This window comes from Vicugna pacos, chromosome 3 (assembly GCF_048564905.1).
Source record: "Vicugna pacos chromosome 3, VicPac4, whole genome shotgun sequence".
Classification (NCBI taxonomy): domain Eukaryota; kingdom Metazoa; phylum Chordata; class Mammalia; order Artiodactyla; family Camelidae; genus Vicugna; species Vicugna pacos.
This window is the reverse complement of record NC_132989.1, coordinates 77,595,344-77,615,179: the sequence shown is the minus strand read 5'-3', so window position 1 is coordinate 77,615,179 and position 19,836 is coordinate 77,595,344. Positions and strand designations below refer to the sequence as shown.

Genomic DNA, 19,836 nt, shown 5'->3' with positions numbered 1-19,836 from the left:
TTATAAGCCAGTTTTATGTCACTAAAGTCATCCCATCACATATTCAATTTTTCTTTATTCAGGGGGATTCAAGCACATGAGAAATGAATGTACTATTCTGGCAAAATGGACTGAGTTAACACAGAACTTCCTTCTTCTACAAATATATAGAAATGCTGGATAAAATATGATGCAGCCCAATTTAAATACTTAGCTAAGCTTGAAAAAGACAGAGAAAGAGGGGGACCTGGGGGGCTGGGGAAGAGAGAGAGAATGAGGAGGCAGAGAAAGAAAAGAAAAGAAAAATTCCAAGGTACAAGAAACAAAGAAGAGGCATTAAGGGGGCAAGTTGATGCTATCGTTGACCAGGGGAATTTTGGAACCAAATGTAGGCTCTAATAGCTAGAAACTGAGGTTTTAATCTCAAACTTAGACAGAGATATGGCTTTGAATCAAGAGACATAGGAACTAGAAAAACTGTCACCTGGTCAGGAAGGTCACAGGAAGCTTGTCATTTTTCAGAGGTATGTGTGGGAGGGAAAAAAAAGTATCGCAAAAAATCAAAACTCTAAATCTCTACCAGGCATAGCTATAAAGTCTGAATGTTCGCTACCTATATGGTACAGGAATCCTAAGCCAGGAAATTAACTATGGAAAAAATAACTGTGTGCTAAATGGAACCACTTAATTTCCTAGTAGAAGCAAATATAAAAGCTCTCTGTAGGAACCATTACACAATCCTGGGTGCCAGGGATTCCTATGGAGTGTGATGGAGATGCAGCTCTAGCTGTAGGTACACTCAGAGTGAAAAATTAGAAAACACATAGAGAAGTGACCACTCTAGGGATAGAGTTAGAAGGCATAACCAAAGGAGCCTCAAGAACAACCTGAAATATAAAATGTAATGTGTGTGTTTTAAATAATTAGAGTTTTTAAAGGTATAAAATCATAGTAAAAGACTGAGGCTATCAAAAAAGTGGGTGAATTTGAAAAAGGACCAAATAGAATATCTAGAATTTTAAAATATAATTATTAAAGTCAGTGATTCAGTTTATGTCTTAAAAACTGATTAGATACAACTAAACAGAGAATTAGTGAATTGAAATATAAAGCTAAGGAAATTACTCATAGTATACTGTTGAGAAATAAAGCCACACACACAAAAGAATGTGCTGTGAACATTCATAGCTGATCACACTATAAGCAGATGCACACTGATATGATATACCCAGTTAGGAAATAGAAGAGTTGACCGTATTTTTCACACAGTTGGGTTGGTGCAGCAGATGTCATTGTTTGGTCATGTGTACCATGTACCAGTGTTTGGGTTACAGTTTCCACGCACTCCAGATGGAACCTAAGCAGGCTTAATCCTGCTGTCACAGGTGTATGTAATGAAAGACCAGCTGACCTCACAGCTGTCCTCAAGCTGTTTGCATGTTCATTTGGGCTAGAAATAAAAACAGGAGAGGAAAGGCATCCTAGGCAGACAATTAAAACTCTCAGAACACCAAGAACTAGAGAAACCACTGTGAAATGATTACCACAATCTAGCTAACATATCCATCACCTCACAGTTACACTTTGTGTATATGTGTATGAACGGTGGTCAACTTTCTCAGCAAATTTTGTATATACAATACAGTATTATTAACTATAGTCACCATGCTGTACATTAGATCTCCAGAACTTATCTGTCCCACACAATTGAATCTTTGCACCCTTTGACCAACATCAAAATCATGGTATTAAGTAACCATAAGACTACTTGTTTCTTAGTTCACATATTTTTTTAAACAGACAATCTCTTGAACAAAATGGCTGCACTGCACATTGACTCACGGCACATTGATTACATTCCTCAGACTAGGTAACAAAGAGGCAAACAACAAGCCAAGGCTTAAATAGAAAGATTACTGATATACTCAGTTACAACTGGCTCATCTTGGTTTGCCAGACAAAGATGAGAAGAGAGAGGTTGTGGGTTTAAGTCACAAATTTTCACTAACATATATAAGTGTAAAGTATTATAAAATGTTAGTACTTTATTTTGAGGCAAAACTATTCTGTGAACGCAGATGTTAACTAACCTTCATATGGGATTACTGTAGGATCAAATCTATAGATAATTTTTCTAATTTCTAATTTAGTAAAAATTATTTTTGCCTGCTTCTATGTGACTGTCCTGATTTTTTGTTAGATATATTTTATGATGCCATAAAATTGAAGGTGGTGGTTGTTGTTGTTGTTATTTCAACTGAGGAGCAAAGGTGGCAGAAAATCAACCAGTATTGAAAGGTTATATCTTACAAGGCAAGGGAATAATGTAAAATGGAATTGCTGAATTTTAGGAAAATCTTACTTATTTTAAGAGTGAGACAGACAGTTGATTTTATAGTCAAATAAGTACAGGTGAGAACAGCTATAATAGTACAGTATATAACAAAGATGTTTATAAAATGGTTGATTAAATTAACATCAGTCACTTTCTAGTCTAAGAAATAGTTGTAGAGCTTGTGGAGTTTATTGGTTGTTTTTTTTTTTTTTTAATGGAGGAAAACCAATCCCAGGTTCTGACCTCCTCTTCAATGATGGACATTCGTAGACATAAGCATGAATCTATCGAGCCTTTTTACTATGTATCCTAAAAGTACTCTATTCTTCAGAGGAATTGGCTGCTCCAGATGGTGCTGTTGCAGAATACAGAAGAGAAAAGCAAAAGTACGCAGCTTTGAAGAAGCAGCAGGCAAAGAAGGGAACTTCCCGGGAAGACCAGGTAACTTCACAAACCAAAATGCATATGCAATTCATTGCCTTTTAATTGTCTTCAAGTGTTGTTAATGGAGCCTAATTAGATTATACATGAGGGGAAACATTGCCTCTTAAAATGAAAAAGGATACATATATTTAAGGTGAGCTGACAAGGACCTTGGCCACTCATGCAAAGACCCAGCTGATAGACACACAATAGACGTAAAGCCTAAAACTTTCAGATCTCAACCTTGTACTCCCCTGTCAAGCACAGGAACCTGGTAAAGCCACATATTATCAAATAGAACCTTTGACTATGTGACTGTTATGAGATGGAGAGGAATGAGGTGATTATGAATGATGAGAGGATCGCTTCTGGATCAGCATCTCATATGCTGCCTAGACACCTCCATTTGCGCTTTACATTGCCTGTGAAGAAGGCACTTGGTCCACTAGTTGACTTCTACCATAAATAATGCAAAACTCTGCTTACTGAAAGTAATAACTGAATCTTTAGTAACTTAAGGTTGTCAGAAATGAAGAATAAAAAAAGATAGAAAGCTAGCTCCTCAATTTGGGAGTCAATCGTACACGCCATGCAGCACTTGGAACTTGATAAAATGAATCTCTTCAGCAGCCCTTTATGTTGAAAGGCTAGGGGGCAGACCAAAAGCTACTTATTTTTGCTGCTGCCATGTGTGTATGTGAGAACACACCATTTTTGGTGAATAAATAAAACAGGCAAAATAAAACTAAATATCAAAGCCCAAGCCTGTTTGAATAAATTAATCTAATCAGGAACTGTATTATAAATGACACCTAATTACTGGTAAGGAAGATCATGCATCAGTGCTTCCCATGAAAATAATCACAGGGAAAATTCAACAAGAATTCAGGTATAGGAAATTGTAATTAGAGAACTAACTTATGTGTAATTTTAAAAAGAAATGGCACATCAAATGAAATTAAGAAAAAGTGCTTTATTAAGTTGTTTTCATGGAGTCACAAAGGCCTCTGATTAGCAACTGTAGTGGTAAATATACTACCAAAGATGTTAAGGATCACTCTTATTCTTGCATTCCCCTTTCTTCCCTCCAAGGAGATAATAAACAAGGTAGAGACATCCTGCCTTCTCTGAGCTATCAGGAAAAGGAGGCAGTTAAACAAGTAATACCAGTGAAAGAGGGTGAGCATTATTGCAGGTTAGGTACAGGAAACTATGTATAACAGTAGGACCTAATAGAGCGTAAGAATCTGGGTGGGCCTCCCTGAGAAAATGATTTCAGCTGAGCTTTGAGAGTGGAGTAGGAGATACATGGCTAGACAAAAGGGGCAGTATATGAAAAGTCTCTGTCCTCTTTGCAAAGAACTATAAGGTAATAAATATGACTAGAACTTAAACTAAGAGACAGAAAAAGATGAGGCTGGAGAGGTAAGCAGGAGCCAATTCACATAAGATATGTCTGAGCCATATTAAGGAGTTTAGATTTACCCTAAGAGCAATGGGGGGTCATTGAAGGAAGGAGGCGATATGATCTCCTTTACAGTGTGGGAAGATCCCTCCAACCTGGCTCCAGCTTGAAGTGTAGACTGGACCTGGGGCAGGGCTGGAGGCACCTAGGCCATCTGAGAGACTCTTATGTGTAGGTCTGCATGCACAAAGTCTGCCAGGGCAGGCCCCCTCAATAAAGCTTCTTCACACTGGGAAAGCTCACTCTGTGCTGGAGACCACGCTGTTAGTGGTTGGCCCTTCATTCCTTCAGCAGACGCCAGAAGACTGATTCCCCTGGAAATGCCAAACAGAAAAGCCTCCATGCAGATCCTATTTTCTTCAACCAATATTGTGCCATTATTTTCGTGATGTTTGCTTTTCTCTCTTGCCTTTAGACTGAAGCTACAGAAAGTCCAATCTTGAGTATTGAAGATGTTAAGAAAGGCCAAGAGGATGTTTTCTGTTTGTCATAGTCTTAGTCCCTCTTCTTTGAGCAAATGCCAGTAGCACATTAATTGGCTCTAAAAACAGACTGCCTTGCCACTTTCAACTCAAAAAAGTACGAGTCAAGTCTAGCATAATTTTCTAGGAAGTTTTAAAATTTCATTCTACTAAGAAGTCTCCCCCTTTTTTTTTTTTTTTCATTTCTCTTTATACCCTCAGAACAGACATTTCCAAGTGTGTGAAAGTCCACCATCAAAAACTGATGGAGTTTGCTTTTAAGTGATAGCTAACTACATAGATAGATAGATAGGTAGATAGATAGGTAGATAGGTAGATATAGATATAATATACAGACACATAAACACATACACATTTATACACACAGAAGCACGTATTGAAAGCCTTGAAAGATATATACCAAATGTCCACAAGAGTAATTATCAGTGGTGGAATAATATATTTTTGTTTTGCTTCTCTTTACTTTCTGATATTTCTACAGTAACTTTTTTTCTTATTATAAAACAAATACAATAAAATACAACAAATACAATAAAAGTTTGTAAGCAAGAGTTTTTTTTTTAATGAATAAGGTTTTAAAACAAAGGATGTTTTCTTTATCTGTTAACATTGTTTGAAGAGCTTAGTGCTATAATTACTACCCTAGAAACAGATAAAATATCTAAACCCTAACACATTAGGAACCCTCAGAATGCCTGAGGATATTCTATAGGAATTTATAGTTTTTCCTCAAAACTTACCTCATTCAGCAACTTAGTAATGTGTATATTTTGAGCTGTTGTCTGTGTGGGCGTTGAATTTTGCAGAAAGACATAAGGCACTTTTCACTATCAGTTTTTAGCCATAACTGCCTTGTTTCTTGCAGTTATTTTGTCACCCCCTGTCTGTATTGAGTTAGGTTCTAGACCACCAAACCTACTTAATTTTTTTGTGAACTATGATGTTAATGATATTTCCTGGACAAATTCTGGAGAATTCAAGTTATTGTGACTGTTTTCTCTGTTATTCACATTGAAGTAGTATCACACATCTTTTTCTTTATGAAATGTCAGTACAGTTGACCCTTGAACAACACAGCTCTGAATGTCATAAGTCCATTTATGCGCAAATTTCTTTTAATAAATACATACTGCAGTTGTAGACTGACCACAGCTGGTTGCATAACTGCAGGTACAGAATGGAGGGCCGGCCTACAGATGGATTTTCAACAGCTCAGAGGGTTGGCACTTCTAACGCTCACATTTTTTAAGGGTCAACTGTATTTTTAATAGTGAAGTCAATGTACCAGTGTCTTAATTAGACTCTTGATTTTTTAGACAGGTAGTACTTTATCCCATTTCACAGTTATGTACTTCTTAAAACTATAGAATAAAAGAACATTTTCTAATTTCTGACTCTCTGCTCAAATTCTGAGCAAACTGAACAAACTACAAAGGGCATAGGAGTGGAAAAAAAAAATCAGAGGAATGATCCCCTTTTTTAAAAAACATACTCAGCATGGTATTTATATCCTAATTCTTTCACGTAACAATAGATTATAATATTTCATGTATACAATTTTTAATAATAGTATAAATAGCATATTCATTACTTTTTACTAAATTTATGTAGTTCCTTACTGATAAGACATTTAACATGTTTCTGTCTTTCCACTTGCATGAATATTGCTGCAGTGCATCTTTTGCATAAGCATTTTCAGTGTTTCAAGTTATTTTTCTGCATGTATTCCCAAGATTGGAATTATTGAATCAAAGGGAATCATCATTTTAAAGTTTCTGATACGTAAAAGCAGCATTCCAAAGATACCACTCCAATTTACCCCTCTTCCAACAATTAATGTGTTCATTCATTTCATCTTCACCAACATTGACATTTTTACACTTTTGGAAATCTATTCAGTGAAAAATATTCTTTGTTGTTTTGTTTTGATTTCAGATATCTTAGTGAAGTACATCCCTATCTTGTGGTCGTTAAAAACTTAGCTATTAGTAAGCATGCATTTTAAATATCTTCTATGTAAACAAACTTACGTTTCCCCATATCAGAAAACAGCCACATATCCCTGAGGGAGAATGTCAGTGCAGATGCAGACAAGGCAATGTCAAAGTTTGTGAATATCGATCACTATTGCAACTTGAAGGCAGTTTTGTTACTTTGCTTCCAAATTAAAAATTTAAGTGTTTTCTATCCTGGTAGGATATTTTCTTTTCTACAAAATTTAGGTGTCTCTTCTGAAATTATATTTGTCCCTATCAGAAAACTTAGCAGTCTAATTTTTATTTCAGACACTTGCACTGCTGAACCAGTTTAAATCTAAACTCACTCAAGCAATTGCTGAAACTCCTGAAAATGACATTTCTGAAACAGAGGTAGAAGATGATGAAGGATGGTAAGGGCTTTGATTTCTTTATTTTAACCATGAACAAGTAGGCTCAGCACAGAGGCACTACTAGGACATCTCTACGATATCTTCCCCCCTTTTTTTTTCAGACTTTATCTTCAGTTATAGCCTCATCATTATAGGGCCTCAGCGCCTCTTCATTTCAGTTCAGTAAGCATTTATTGAGTACTTGGTGTATTCCCAGTATTGGGCTAGCCAGTGGAAAATACACAGGAAATACTTGACACTATCCCTGCCTTAAATAACTTTCTAATATTGTGGAAAAGATAAGACTCACATTAAACAGCTAGAAAACAGCCTTAAAAGATTCTAAATCATGAGTTTTTTACACTTTCCTATGAACATTTGAGAACTCATTAATCCATTTCATAATCTTACTAAGTTCCTCTTCCAATTTACAATGTATAGGATCACAGCAATACATAAAATGGTTAACTTATTTTTACCTTTGAGTACTTTTCAGCTTTTTAAGACACTGATAAGAAATAAAGGGATTAATGACTTCTCTGTGTCCTGTGCTTAGCACTTTATCCTATACTAGCAAAAAGGAAACAAAAAAAAAAGAGTAAGAATTGTATTTTCTCTTATCACACTCCTCTGTCCTCCAGTTGACTTCACATGTAGTATATTAGGCCTCCCCACACCTAACTGCCTCCACCTCCCTCGACACCCTGGCTCAGTCACATCACTGCAAGCAAGCCAGCCAATGGGTCACCCCACACACATGACTCACCCTCTGGAGCCTCTGAACTGTCACATGTGCCATTACCCCAACCCAGAATCATAGCCTCACTCCTCTCTGCCAAACAGCACCTCTCCCCTATTTCAAAACTCTGTTCAACACTCCCATCCTCCAGGAAACCAGTCAGCAAGATTTGTTGAGCACTCACAAATCTAGAGGGTGGAGGAAAGAGGACTGGAACACACATTAAAAAAGACATAAAAACACTTATTAAGAAAACATTCAAGCAAGAAAGACCCTGCAACTATATATAACTTTAATCAAAAGAGACTAGGGGATGATGATTTGAATGGAATGACTCCTACCTACCATAGGACCCTGAAAGTACTTATGTATTTCTCAGTATATAATTTCTGTATGTTATAGGTTATGATGTCAATTTTTGTAAAACCCTAGCTCTCTTTTAATAGATTTCTGTTACTTATATGTATTTGTTTATATCTAAATTCAAAGTTGCTTAAAGCAGAAGCTGGCTCCTCCCATAGTTTTTTGCCAAAGGTGAAGGCTCAGTGAGTGTTGAATGACCCATAGAGATAAGTGCACATTGCACAGAAGAACCTTCTGTTTTTTATATGACTGGACAGGTTTAGTTTTATTTTGGATTCCTTGAATGTCTCAAAATATCTTTCAAATGTTTTGGGTTCAGCCACCACACAAAAAAATGCTTTGCCAAGTCCTCTTCCCCTTATTTTTGAATCCATATGCATTTTTTAAGGAAATATGATCCATGTGTTTCTGATTCATTTACACTTAACTCATCAAGATGGTGTTTTGTAAGAGCAGTTTGATGCCCAATAAGTTTTTTTAACCTTTTTATAAGCCATTTAAGTCCTTTTTTATTGAACAGGAAAGTCACCAACAAATTTAAACCCAGAAGTTTCATTTGAAACTCATAACCCACAGGATTCAAATTTACTTTCAACTTGGCAAAGAACATTTAACTTCCCAAGGTTCTTCCTAGCCCCTTGGTTCAATATTCTCTCATTTTGAATTCCTCATTAGCATCAGATATTAATTCGTATTGTTTTAAGTGTCATTCTTGTTTTTGATGTGATTTCACAATACAATCAATGTTCTAACATCCTCATTAGAAAGTTAAACAAATGGGAAAACTTCACCAGATGGGAGGGAAAAAATCATTGGTCAGTGATGTTGGCTAGTTCTCCATCTGGGGGACAAAGCTAAGTAGTAAAGGAAGGGGAAATAAGGTGAAGGAACCATTACCAGGTCTTCAAGAGGTTCCTTTTTGCCTTTAATTGCAGTCACCTAGCCAGAAAGTCAGAACTCTACACCATGTATCTATACATTTTTTATATTTGTTCTATCTAACATCTAATTAAAATACCTTTAGTATTCATATAGAAAACATGAGGCCCTTATATATAGCCTTTTTGCTGCAGTATAGACTGCTGGAATTTTGTAGACTGAAAATCAACATCATTTCTGTTCATAAATAAACCAGTTCAGCTTTATCAAGTCTCTGATGATTTAGATCATCTCTCATAAAGTATATTCCACTCAGAAAAGAAGTCTTGTATTCAGAATGATTTATAGAAAATATTATGAGTGCATGGCATGTGCATGTGTGTTATGCATAAATTACATGGTTCCCGGACTATTTTGTAGGTCACGCTTGCCGCTTTTCTAAGAAGTGAAAGTCAGCCAGTGCTGTACTGCACCGTCAGGGTCTGTTATCTGAGGCAAAATGATTGCTTCTAAGACATTTTTATGTGTCCACATGAGTGACCACACATTGAGGGATCATTTTCATTTTCTGTCAAGATAGAAACCATTACCAATTTGTTATGTTTTCTTTTACTTGGCAAACTGTTCTATTCGCATTTTTGGCTGAGCTGCTGTATTGGCATGGTATACAACAGACATTTGGGTACCATTCAGCAGCATTCTACTTTCTATGCAGGAAAAAAAAAGAAGAGTGGGAGGGGGAGAGAAAGAAAAGAAATATGATTCTATTATAAACATGGTATATGGTGTTTGATAATTATTCCCAGATTTCACTGTCTAACAAGGCATTTAAAGAAGTGTTATTAGTAGATCTAAGCTGAAATGCATGATAGAAATTTTTTGCTCAAAATTATTAGCATTCTTCCTTTGTTGGGATGAATACTGCCAGTATTTGATAGTGGTGCTGACGGGCACCAGATTCTAGTGTAGCAGCTAAAGTAGCCTCTTTGCCACCACATTCCTTCATCCCACAGCATCACACTCGTATAGCTATAGAAACCTCCTTCAGACGTGGATTTTGTAAAGCTGATTAGATACATAGCAAGAGTCATCAGCCAGAGGATTCACATGACCATGTGGATGAAGTCCATATGCCATTTTGGGTTTGGTTAGATAGAGCTTGGTTAGCTCCCAAAAACGTTTTGAGAGAGCTGTGTCTGACAAGGCAGTAGAGAGACTTATTAAAAAAAATGGAAAGCCACCTGCTCCTAATACAACAAAACTGGCATTCCAAGGGGAGGAAAAAATTAGATCTATGAGGGTAGACTGCAAGCTTGTGAATGTGATCTCTTCACCACTATGTCCACTGAAATTTCTTTCCAGATTGCTAAATCTAAGGTTAACTTAAAACTTCACAACAAACATACCTGATAAAGTAGTATTATCAATATAAATGTCAATCTTCTCTCCTCTCTCCTCCTCTTCCTCTCTCTCCCCTCTGCCACTTCTCCATAGTACATTCAGTATTCAGTAATATAAGAATAGAAAAACACTTGACAACTGAATGTCTGCCTCAAGTAAATATTTTAATAATTTTTATTATATAAGGAAAAGATACTGTAGAAAAACTAGGGTATAGAACCCTCAAAAGAAGTAAATAAAATCACCTGTGATCCCAAACTCAACAATAAAAACTATTAATTTATACATATATATGTACTTCCAGATCCTTTTCTGCATTTATATTTTTTAAGCAGAAATGAGATCATATAATACTATAACTTTATAACTTGCTTCTTTTCCCTCAGCAAAATACAGTGAATGATTTTCCTTGCCATACATAATTTTAGAATATAATGTTTATATTCTGTATTATGGCCATGTAGTAGTATCCCATTATATGCTGAACCACAGTTTACCTATCAGCCCATGTTGGATATTTAGACTTTTTCCAGTTTTTATTATTATACACAACACTGTAATGAACATCCTTTCATCTATGTCATTGCCAGTTTTCTCAGGATAAGTTTCAAAAACTGGAATTGCTTAGTCAGTGGATATGCATGTTAGGCTCTGCTAAATATTTTCAAATGGCCCTCCCAAAATGTCATTCCAATTTATACTCCCAAGTAAATACCATTTTTATGACTTGCTCTTAGGGCTGTTAGAATCATAAGAATTAATTAAGGTACTTTACAGTGCTTAGTGAAAAAGAATAACATTTTAGAAGAAATGTTTTGCCCTTGTAAACTTTTTAAAAATACAAACACAGTCTGTTTTGCTTCTGTTTTTAATGTAACTGGTACAAATTTCAGTGTAACTCCTCAAGATCATCACCTCTAAGTATTCTTGTTCTCGATTCTGGAAAAGTCTTCTTCTAAGATAATGGGTTAGAACTTTTGGATCTGGAATTTGTTTTCAGTTTTATTACTGCACCTTGGCTTGCATTAAAAATCAGTTTTGTCTATCAGCCAGACAGTTTGTTTCTGCTAACGACTAGAGTTCTGAGAACCAAGATTTAGCATGAAGATGTTTTCAAGTGTTCCTCTGGAGTTAGCATAGCACAGAAGCAACAAGTACCAGTTGTCTTCAGAATGAAAAACAGTGAAAATTTAATAACGCACATGTAAAAACAAAAAAGATTATTAACTGTTAGACCAATTTAGACCTCATTATAAGATACCATTAAAAAACACAGCTTCATCTCATTGCTTATATTGGCAAAGCTTAAATCACCTTTTATACGTAATACTGTAATTACAAGTGTAATACATTCTGCCTATGATTTGGTCATGTATTGAGTGAAGGGTGCTATGACAACATGTGGAGACTTTGATTATAGTCCCCACTTCATTCAAGCAGGGCATTGCCAGGCATGGATAACAACTTGGTGTAGACAAACACAGATACACCTATAAGGATGAAGGCCATGAGACCCGTGAAAGCCAGGCTACCCTTTAGTGATAACTGGGACAACAGGTCTCAAGCTGTAGATCTCTGGACTCCTTTATACTCTTAAACATTATTGAGGACTCAAAAAGCTTTTGTTTATGGGAATTATATTTATCAATATTTTCCTTATTAGAAATTAAAACTATGAAATTTTAAAATACTTCAAAATAACAATAATGAACCTATTACATGTTAACATAAATATTTTTATGAAGAATAATTATATTTTCAAAGCAGCAAATTTAGTGAGAAGAGTGGCATGGATTTACTTTTTTTTTTTTTCCATATCTCTAATGTCTAGCATTACAGGAGCAGCTGGATTCTCAAATCTGCTTCTGCATTCACTCTGTTTTGACCTCATGCATCATGTATTCTCTGAAAATTTTCACTGTACATTCATAAGAGGATGAGAATGAAAGGGCAAATAATGTCTTGGTATTCATACAAAAATAATTTTGACATTGCAGACACACTGATCCCCAACACTTTGAGAACTGCTAAGCTGTAGCATCTCTAGTTACTGTGTGTGTCATGATGATTATTTATCAGAGGTCATGACCCAGTCTATAGGTCCTGGGAAGCTTTATTAGAATCCCAATTTGTGATCCTTGTTCTCAAGTGGTACCAAAGTAGTGCTTTCTGAATTAAATGTGCCCAGCACCACTGGCTTAGACTTGTTACAGCACAATTCTTACCACTCCCACAGCAACCCCTTTCTGGCCCTTAACTGCTTTGAAATGGTCTGTGGCATGCCATTTGATTTTATTATTCTTGTTTTCTTTTTTAGTCCTCAGCTCAATTATATTGATACAGTAACACATACCACTGTGTAAGTTTAAGGAGTACAGTGTAATGATTTGATACACATATACCCTTTGAAATGTTTACCACAGTACAGTTAGTTAATACATCCTTCACCTCACATAAAGACCAGTTTGTTGCTGTACCCTCCAGAATTTATTCATCTTGTAACGGAAAATTTATATACCCTCTTTCTATGAGTTCACTGTTTTTAGGTTCCACATATAAGTGAGATCTGAAAATACTTGTCTTTCTCTGGCTTATCTAACTTAGCATAATGCCCTAAAGGTCCATTCATATTGTCCTAAGTGGCAAGTTTTTCTTCTTTTTTATGCCTAAATAATAGTTCACTGTGTATATATGTGTATGTGTGTGTATATGTATATGTGTGTGTGTGTGTGTGTGTATATCACATTTTCTTTCTCCATTCATTTGTCGATGGATACTTAGGTTGTTTCTATGTCTTGGCTATTGTGAATAATGCTACAATTTGGAACATGGTAGTTCAGCTGTCTCTTTAAGACAGTGATTTTGTTCCCTCCAGATATATACCCAGGAGTGGGATTGATGGATCATATGGTAGTTCTGTTTTTAATTTGAGGAACCTCCATACTGTTCCCACAGTGGCTGCACTAATTTATGTTCCCACCAAAAACACATAATGGTTCCCTTTTCTCCACATCCTCACCAGCATTTGTTACCTCTTCTCTTTCTGACAATAGCCATTCTAACAGGTAATAAGGTGATATATTCTCATGGTTTTGGTTTGCGTCCCCTGATGATTAGTGATGCTGAGCATCTTTTCATGGACTTGTTGGCCATTTATATGTCTTCTTTGGAGAAATGTTTATTCAGATTCTCTGCCCATTTTTCAATCAGATTGGAGTATTTTGTTTTTGATTTGTATAAGTTCCTTATATGTTTTGGATATTAACCCCTTTTCAGTATATGGCTTGCTAATACATTCTCCCATTCTGTAATTTGCCTTTTCATTTTGTTGATAGTTTCTTTTGCTGTGCAGAAGCTTTTTAGTTTTAAATATAGTTCTTCTTGTTGATTTTTGCTTTTGATGTCATAACCAAAAAACCATTGCCATGACCAATGCCAAGGAGATTTTTCTGTGTTTTCTTCTAGAAGTTCTACAGTTTCAGGTCTTATGTTTAAGTCCTTAATCATTTTGAGTTTTTTGTGGATGATGTACAATAAGGGTCCAATTTCATTCTTTTGCATGTGATTTTTTCAGTTTTCCCAGAACCACTTACTGAAGAGACTGTCCTTACCCCATTGAGTATTTTTGGCTCCCTTAACAAATATTAGTTAACAGTATATGCACAGGTTTTTTTCTGGGTTCTTGATTCTGCTCCACTGGTCTATGTGTCTGTTTTTATGCCAGTACTGTACTATTTTGATTACTGTTGCTTCATCTTAGAGTTTGAAATCAGGAAGTGTGAGGCCTTCAGCTTTATTCTTGTTTCTCAGAATTGTTTTGAATACTCTGGGTCTTTTGTAGTTCCATATGAATTTTGGGACTTTTTTTCTTTTTCTGCCAAAAAATACCATGGGAATTTTGATAGAAACTGTACTGAATCTATAGAAATCATTCAATCATATGGACATTTTAAATACATTAACTCTTCTGATCCATGAGATATCTTTCCATTTGTTTGTGTCTTCTTCAGTTTCCTTCATCAGTGTCTTAGTTTTTGATGTATACATCTTTCACTTCCTTGGTTGAATTTATCCCTAAGTATCTTTTTTTCAGGCTACTGTAAATGGGATGGTTTTCTTTATTTCTTTTTCAGATAGCTGTTAGTTTACAGAAATGTTTTAACTCTGTATGTGGTTGTATCATATCCTGAGACTTCATGAAATTCATTTATTAGTCCTAACAGTTTTTTAGTGGCATCTTTAGAATTCTCTGTGTACAAGATAATGTCATCAGCAAGCAGAGACAATTTTACTTTTTCCTTTCCAATTTGGATACCTTTTATTTCTTTTTCTTGCCTAATTGTTTAGGCTAGGTCTTCCAGTATGTTGAGTAGTTGTGTTAACAGTGGGCACTCTTGTCTTTCTTGATTTTAGAAGGGAAGCTTTCAAACTTTCACCATTGAGTATGATGTTAGCTGTGGGTTTGTCATATGTGGCTTTTATCATGTTGAGTATTGCTTCTTCTATAACCAATTTGTTGAGAGTTTTTATCATGAAAGGATGTTGAATTTTATCAAATGCTTATTATACATCTATTGAGATGACCCTCTGATTTTTTTCTCTCATTGTATTAATGTGATATATCACATTTATTGATTTGCATATGTTGAACCATTCATGCATCCCACTTGATCATAGTGTATGATGATTTTAATGTGCTATTAAATTCAGTTTGTTAGTATTTTGTTGAGAATCTTTGCACTCATATTCATCAGGGATACTGGCCTATAGTTTTAAGTTCTTGTCGTGTCCTTATCTGATTTTGGTATCTGCTTAATATATCTAGGTGCCCTCATGTTGGGTACACATATACTTAAAATTGTCAAAGCAGGGTATAACTCAATGGTTTAGTGTGTGCTTAGCATGCATGAGGTGCTGGGTTCAATTCCTAGTATCTCCATTAAAAAAAATAAATAGATAAATCTAATTACTCCTCCTTCAAAAGAAAATCCAAACATATATATTTACAATTGTTATATCCTCTTCATGAATTGATCCCTTTATCATTATATAATTAGGTTCTTTGTCTCTTGTTAACATTTTTTATTTAAAGTCTATTTTTTCTGATATAAGTATAGCTACCCTTGTTCTCTTTTTGTTTCCATTTGTGTGGAATATCTTTTTCCACCCATTCGTTTTGAACTTATGTGTGTCTATGAAACTGAAGTGAGTCTTTTGTAGGAAGCATGTAGTTGAGGGTCTGTTTTTCCATTCAGCCATTCTATGCCTTTTGATTAGAGAATTTTATCCATTTACATTTAAAATAATTATTTTTAATTATTGATAGGTAAGAATTTACTATGCTTAATCTTATTAGTTGTTTTCTGGCTGTTTTGTATTGCTTTTGTTCCTTTCTTCCTTTCTTAATGTCTTTGTGAATTGATGATTTTCCGTAGTGCTATACCTTGATTCCCTACTTGTTACCTTGTATCTACTATAGGTTTTTATTATGTGGTTATCCTGAGGTTTACTTGAAACATCTTAAAGATATAACAGTGTTATAAGTTGATAACAGCTTAACTTTGGTCACATAAAAAAAACTCCACCCTTTTACCCCCACAAACATGTTATGTTTTTGATGTCACAATTTATATCACTTTATATTGTGTATTCAGTAACAACTTATTGTAGCTATAGTTGTTTTTAATACTTTTGTTCTTTAACCTTTAGAGAATTAAGTGGCTAACACAACACCATATTACAGTATTAGAGTATTCTGAATCAAACTATATACTTACTTTTACTAGTGTATTGTATATTTTCATGTTTTGATGTTACTAATTAGCATCCTTTTTTTTATGTGAAGAACTCCTTTCAGCATTTCTTGTAAGGCAGGTTTTGTAGTGATAAACTCCCTCCACTTTTGTTTATTTCGGAATTTTTTTATATCACCTTCACTTCTGAAGGACAACTTTGTTGGGTGAAGTGTTCTTGGTTGGCAGTTCTTTCACCACATCGAATGTATCATCTCTCTGTCCCCTGGCCTGCAAGGTTTCTGGTAACAAACCTACTGATAGCCTTATGGGGGTTCCCTTTTATGAGTGAATGATTTTTCTCTTACTGCTTTTAAAATTCTCTCATTGTATTCGATTTTAGACAGTTTAATTATAATGTGTCTTGGAGAAGATCATTTTGGACTGAAATTATAGGGTGACCTATTAGCTTCATGAACTTAAGATGTGTTAATCTCTTTTCAGGTTTGGAAAGTTCAAAGCCATTATTTCTTCAAATAAGCTTTCTGCTCGTGTCTCCTTCTCTTCCCTTCAGGGCCTCCAGTGATACATAGAGTGTTGTTTTTTTTTTAATGGTAAAATTGTCATAGGCATTCTTCATTCCTTTTCAGACTTTCTGCTTTTGTTCCTCTGACTGAATAATTTCAAATGCTCTGTCTTTGAGCTAATTCCTTCCTCTTGGTCCAGTCTGCTTTCAGAGCTCTCTATTGAATAATTCAGTTTAGTCATTGTATTCTTTAGCTCTAAAACTTGTTTGATTCTTTTTGGTTTTGTATTTATTTGCTGAATTTCTTATTTTGTTCTTATATTATTTTCCTGATTTTTCTAAATTGTTCATCTGATTTCTCTTGTAGCTATCTAAGCATCTTTAGAACAATTATTTTTAATTCTTTATCAGGTAATTCCTGTATCTCCATTTCTTTGGGGTCAGTTACTGGACATTTACTGTGTTCCTTTGATAGTGTCATGTGTCCCTGATTCTTTGTAATTCCTGTAGTCTGGGTGGGTGTCTGCACATTTGAGGAAGCTGTCACCTCTTCCAGACTTCATGGACTGACTTCAATAAGGAAAGACCTTTACTTGTCTGGGGGGCCATACCATGACACCAGATCTAGTGGTACAGCACATCAAGTGCAGGGGCATGTGGCAGCTCCAGGTTCGGGGGGGTGGGGCAGGGCATGATGTCTCATCACCTCAGGCCAGGCGTTCACAGGATTGAAAACTGTTTGGTCCATGATGAGCAGTGTAGGGCATCCACAGTGGCTACAAGGGCTGTTCAGATTCTCAGCAGCCCTTCCAGATCCAGCTGCTAGGGACCTAGGCAGGCAGCAGTGGTGGCCAGGGCCAGTGGTATGCACACACTCAGCTGTAGGGGTGAGCTGCAGGTGCCTCCTTAGTGCTAGAAGCCAATAGCAGACACACAAAGAGTGGTAGGGACCAGGGTCAGCTACAAGGGCCTGGACACACCGCAGGCACATGGCAGTGGAAACTAGTGTCAGGAGTCGCATCAGGGGTAAGCAGGTACACAGGGCAGCTACAAGTGAGCCCAGTGGTGCAGGCCAGTGACAGGAGACAAGGCTGAATCTCGACCCATAAGCAGCTGCAAGGGCCCTGCCTGTTGACACACACTCCTGTGGCCATGGGGTCTCCCCACAGGCACACAGCAGTGGATGTGAGTGATGGGTTGGGGCTTGCAAGTGCACAGCCGGAGGGGCCGGTTGCAGGTGCACGCAGTGGTCAGACCAGGGACAAGATAGCTGTGAGGGCCTTGGCTGTTGGCATGCACTTCTGTGGCTAAATTTTTATTTAGTTGGATTTATCAACTTTTTTCTTTATTGGGCTTTTTAATGTCTCATTTAAGAAGGCCTTTACTATCTCCAATGTTAGAAGGATATCATAAAACCTTCAGAGTTATAAGAGTATCAACTCTATTTTTTCTAATAGTTTTAAAGAAAAGTTGTATACTTTTTTCATTAAAGTCTTACACGTTTTCATTGTTTATTCCTAGGCATTCTATATATTTTGGTGCTATCGTGAACTGTTTTTTGCAATACATTTTGTAGTTGGTGATTTCTGGGATCGAGGGAAGCTACTGAATTTTTTTATCTTGTATATGGGCATTTTTAAATTCCCTTATTAATTCTAATATTTTCTGAGGTAATCATCTGCACTTATGCTTTTCTCCTTACCTCCTGTTCCAGTGAATATTAATATCTTCCCTATACTGTTGATCCCTTACCTTTTCTCTCCTCAAGGATCTCAGTTCATAAGTTATCCCCCCTTTCTCCTGTATCCTTCTCCCTTCCCTTGACCTCTCCCCATTATTATTTAGACATGCTAAACTCTCTTGCCGATTAAAAAAAACAAGGCCAAACCTCTTCCTCTTATTTTTCTCCCTGGTCTTCTGGGCAGAATTGTATAGTAGTGTTTCTCCTCACCGTCTCCACTGACTTACATGCACAGCCCCTTGACTGTACCAGTACTGTTCTGACAGTGTTCTTACCAGTGTTTGAACACCATTTTCATTTAAATCCAGAAGATGCTTCTCAGGCCAGAGACATAGTTCAGTTTAGACATCATATTAATACATCACCTCTTCCTCCTTAGGATGCTCTCTTCCTTTGTTTTCTATGACACCAGCCTGACCTGATTTCCCCCCGTCTCTCTAGCCACATCTTCCCAGCACCCATCACTGAATACTCGCCTTCTCCCACCCCTTTAATGTTCGAGTTCCTCTCCTCTTCTCAAACCTCTCACTTCTTCCATAGGTCACCTCATCCACTTCAACCCACTGGGTGACTTTATCCACTTTTATTTACCTATACAGTTATGTATACACCAAAGCAATTCTCCGCCAAATCTGGATCTCCAACACAGATTTTGTTGCTAAATCATACAGCCACATACAGGCATACCTCAGAGGTATTATGGGTTTGGTTCCAGACCACTGCAATAAAAAGAATATCACAATAAAGTAAGTCATGTTAATTTTTTGGTTTTTCAGTACATATTAAAGTTACGTTTATACCATACTGTAGTCTGTTGAATGTGCAAGAGCATTGTGTCTAAGAAAACAATGTACATACCTTAGTTTTAAAATACTACTTTTGGAAAAATGGTGCCAGCAGGCTAGCTTGACACAGAATTGCTATAAACCTTCAATTAAAAAACAACAACAAAACAAAACGCAGTGTCTGTGGAGCGCAATAAAGCAAAGCATAATAAAAGAAGATTTGCCTGTATTCAGCTTCCTACTGTGCACCTCTATTTGGATTCCTTCTAAGCATTTTTTAAAATTAAATTTTACTGAGTTACATAGTCAGTTTACAATGTTGTGTCAATTTCCAGCGTAGAACACAATTTTTCGGTCATACGTAAACTTACATATATTCATTGTCACATTCTTTTTCACTGTGAGCTACCACAAGATCTTGTATATATTTCCCTGTGCTATACAGTATAATCTTGTTTATCTATTCTACATAAGCATGTCAGTATCTACAAATTTCGAATTTTGTCCGTTTCCATCCCCCTCCCCCTTGGCAACCACAAGTTTGTATTCTGTCTATAAGTCTGTTTCTGTTTTGTATTTATGTTTTTGTTTTTGGTTTTTTTTAGATTCCACATATGA

At 36.1% G+C, this 19,836-nt stretch overlaps 1 protein-coding gene and 1 long non-coding RNA gene across 3 annotated transcripts in view; one reads left to right on the top strand and one right to left on the bottom strand.

Annotated features, from left to right (window-relative positions):
* CWC27 (CWC27 spliceosome associated cyclophilin) overlaps nucleotides 1-19,836 on the top strand; it is a 197,475-nt gene that overhangs the window by 150,970 nt on the left and 26,669 nt on the right. Inside the window, exons 12-13 of one of the 2 annotated variants that reach the window (XM_006197516.4) lie at nucleotides 2,646-2,755; nucleotides 6,970-7,073. In XM_006197516.4, coding sequence (XP_006197578.2) covers nucleotides 2,646-2,755; nucleotides 6,970-7,073 — 214 coding nt within the window. The remainder of the gene's footprint in view (nucleotides 1-2,645; nucleotides 2,756-6,969; nucleotides 7,074-19,836) is intronic. The other variant, XM_031675598.2, reaches the window with a different exon arrangement.
* LOC107034240 (uncharacterized) overlaps nucleotides 19,001-19,836 on the bottom strand; it is a 95,055-nt gene continuing 94,219 nt past the window's right edge. The window contains exon 6 of the long non-coding RNA XR_012071428.1: nucleotides 19,001-19,152. This is a non-coding gene — a long non-coding RNA (uncharacterized lncRNA). The remainder of the gene's footprint in view (nucleotides 19,153-19,836) is intronic.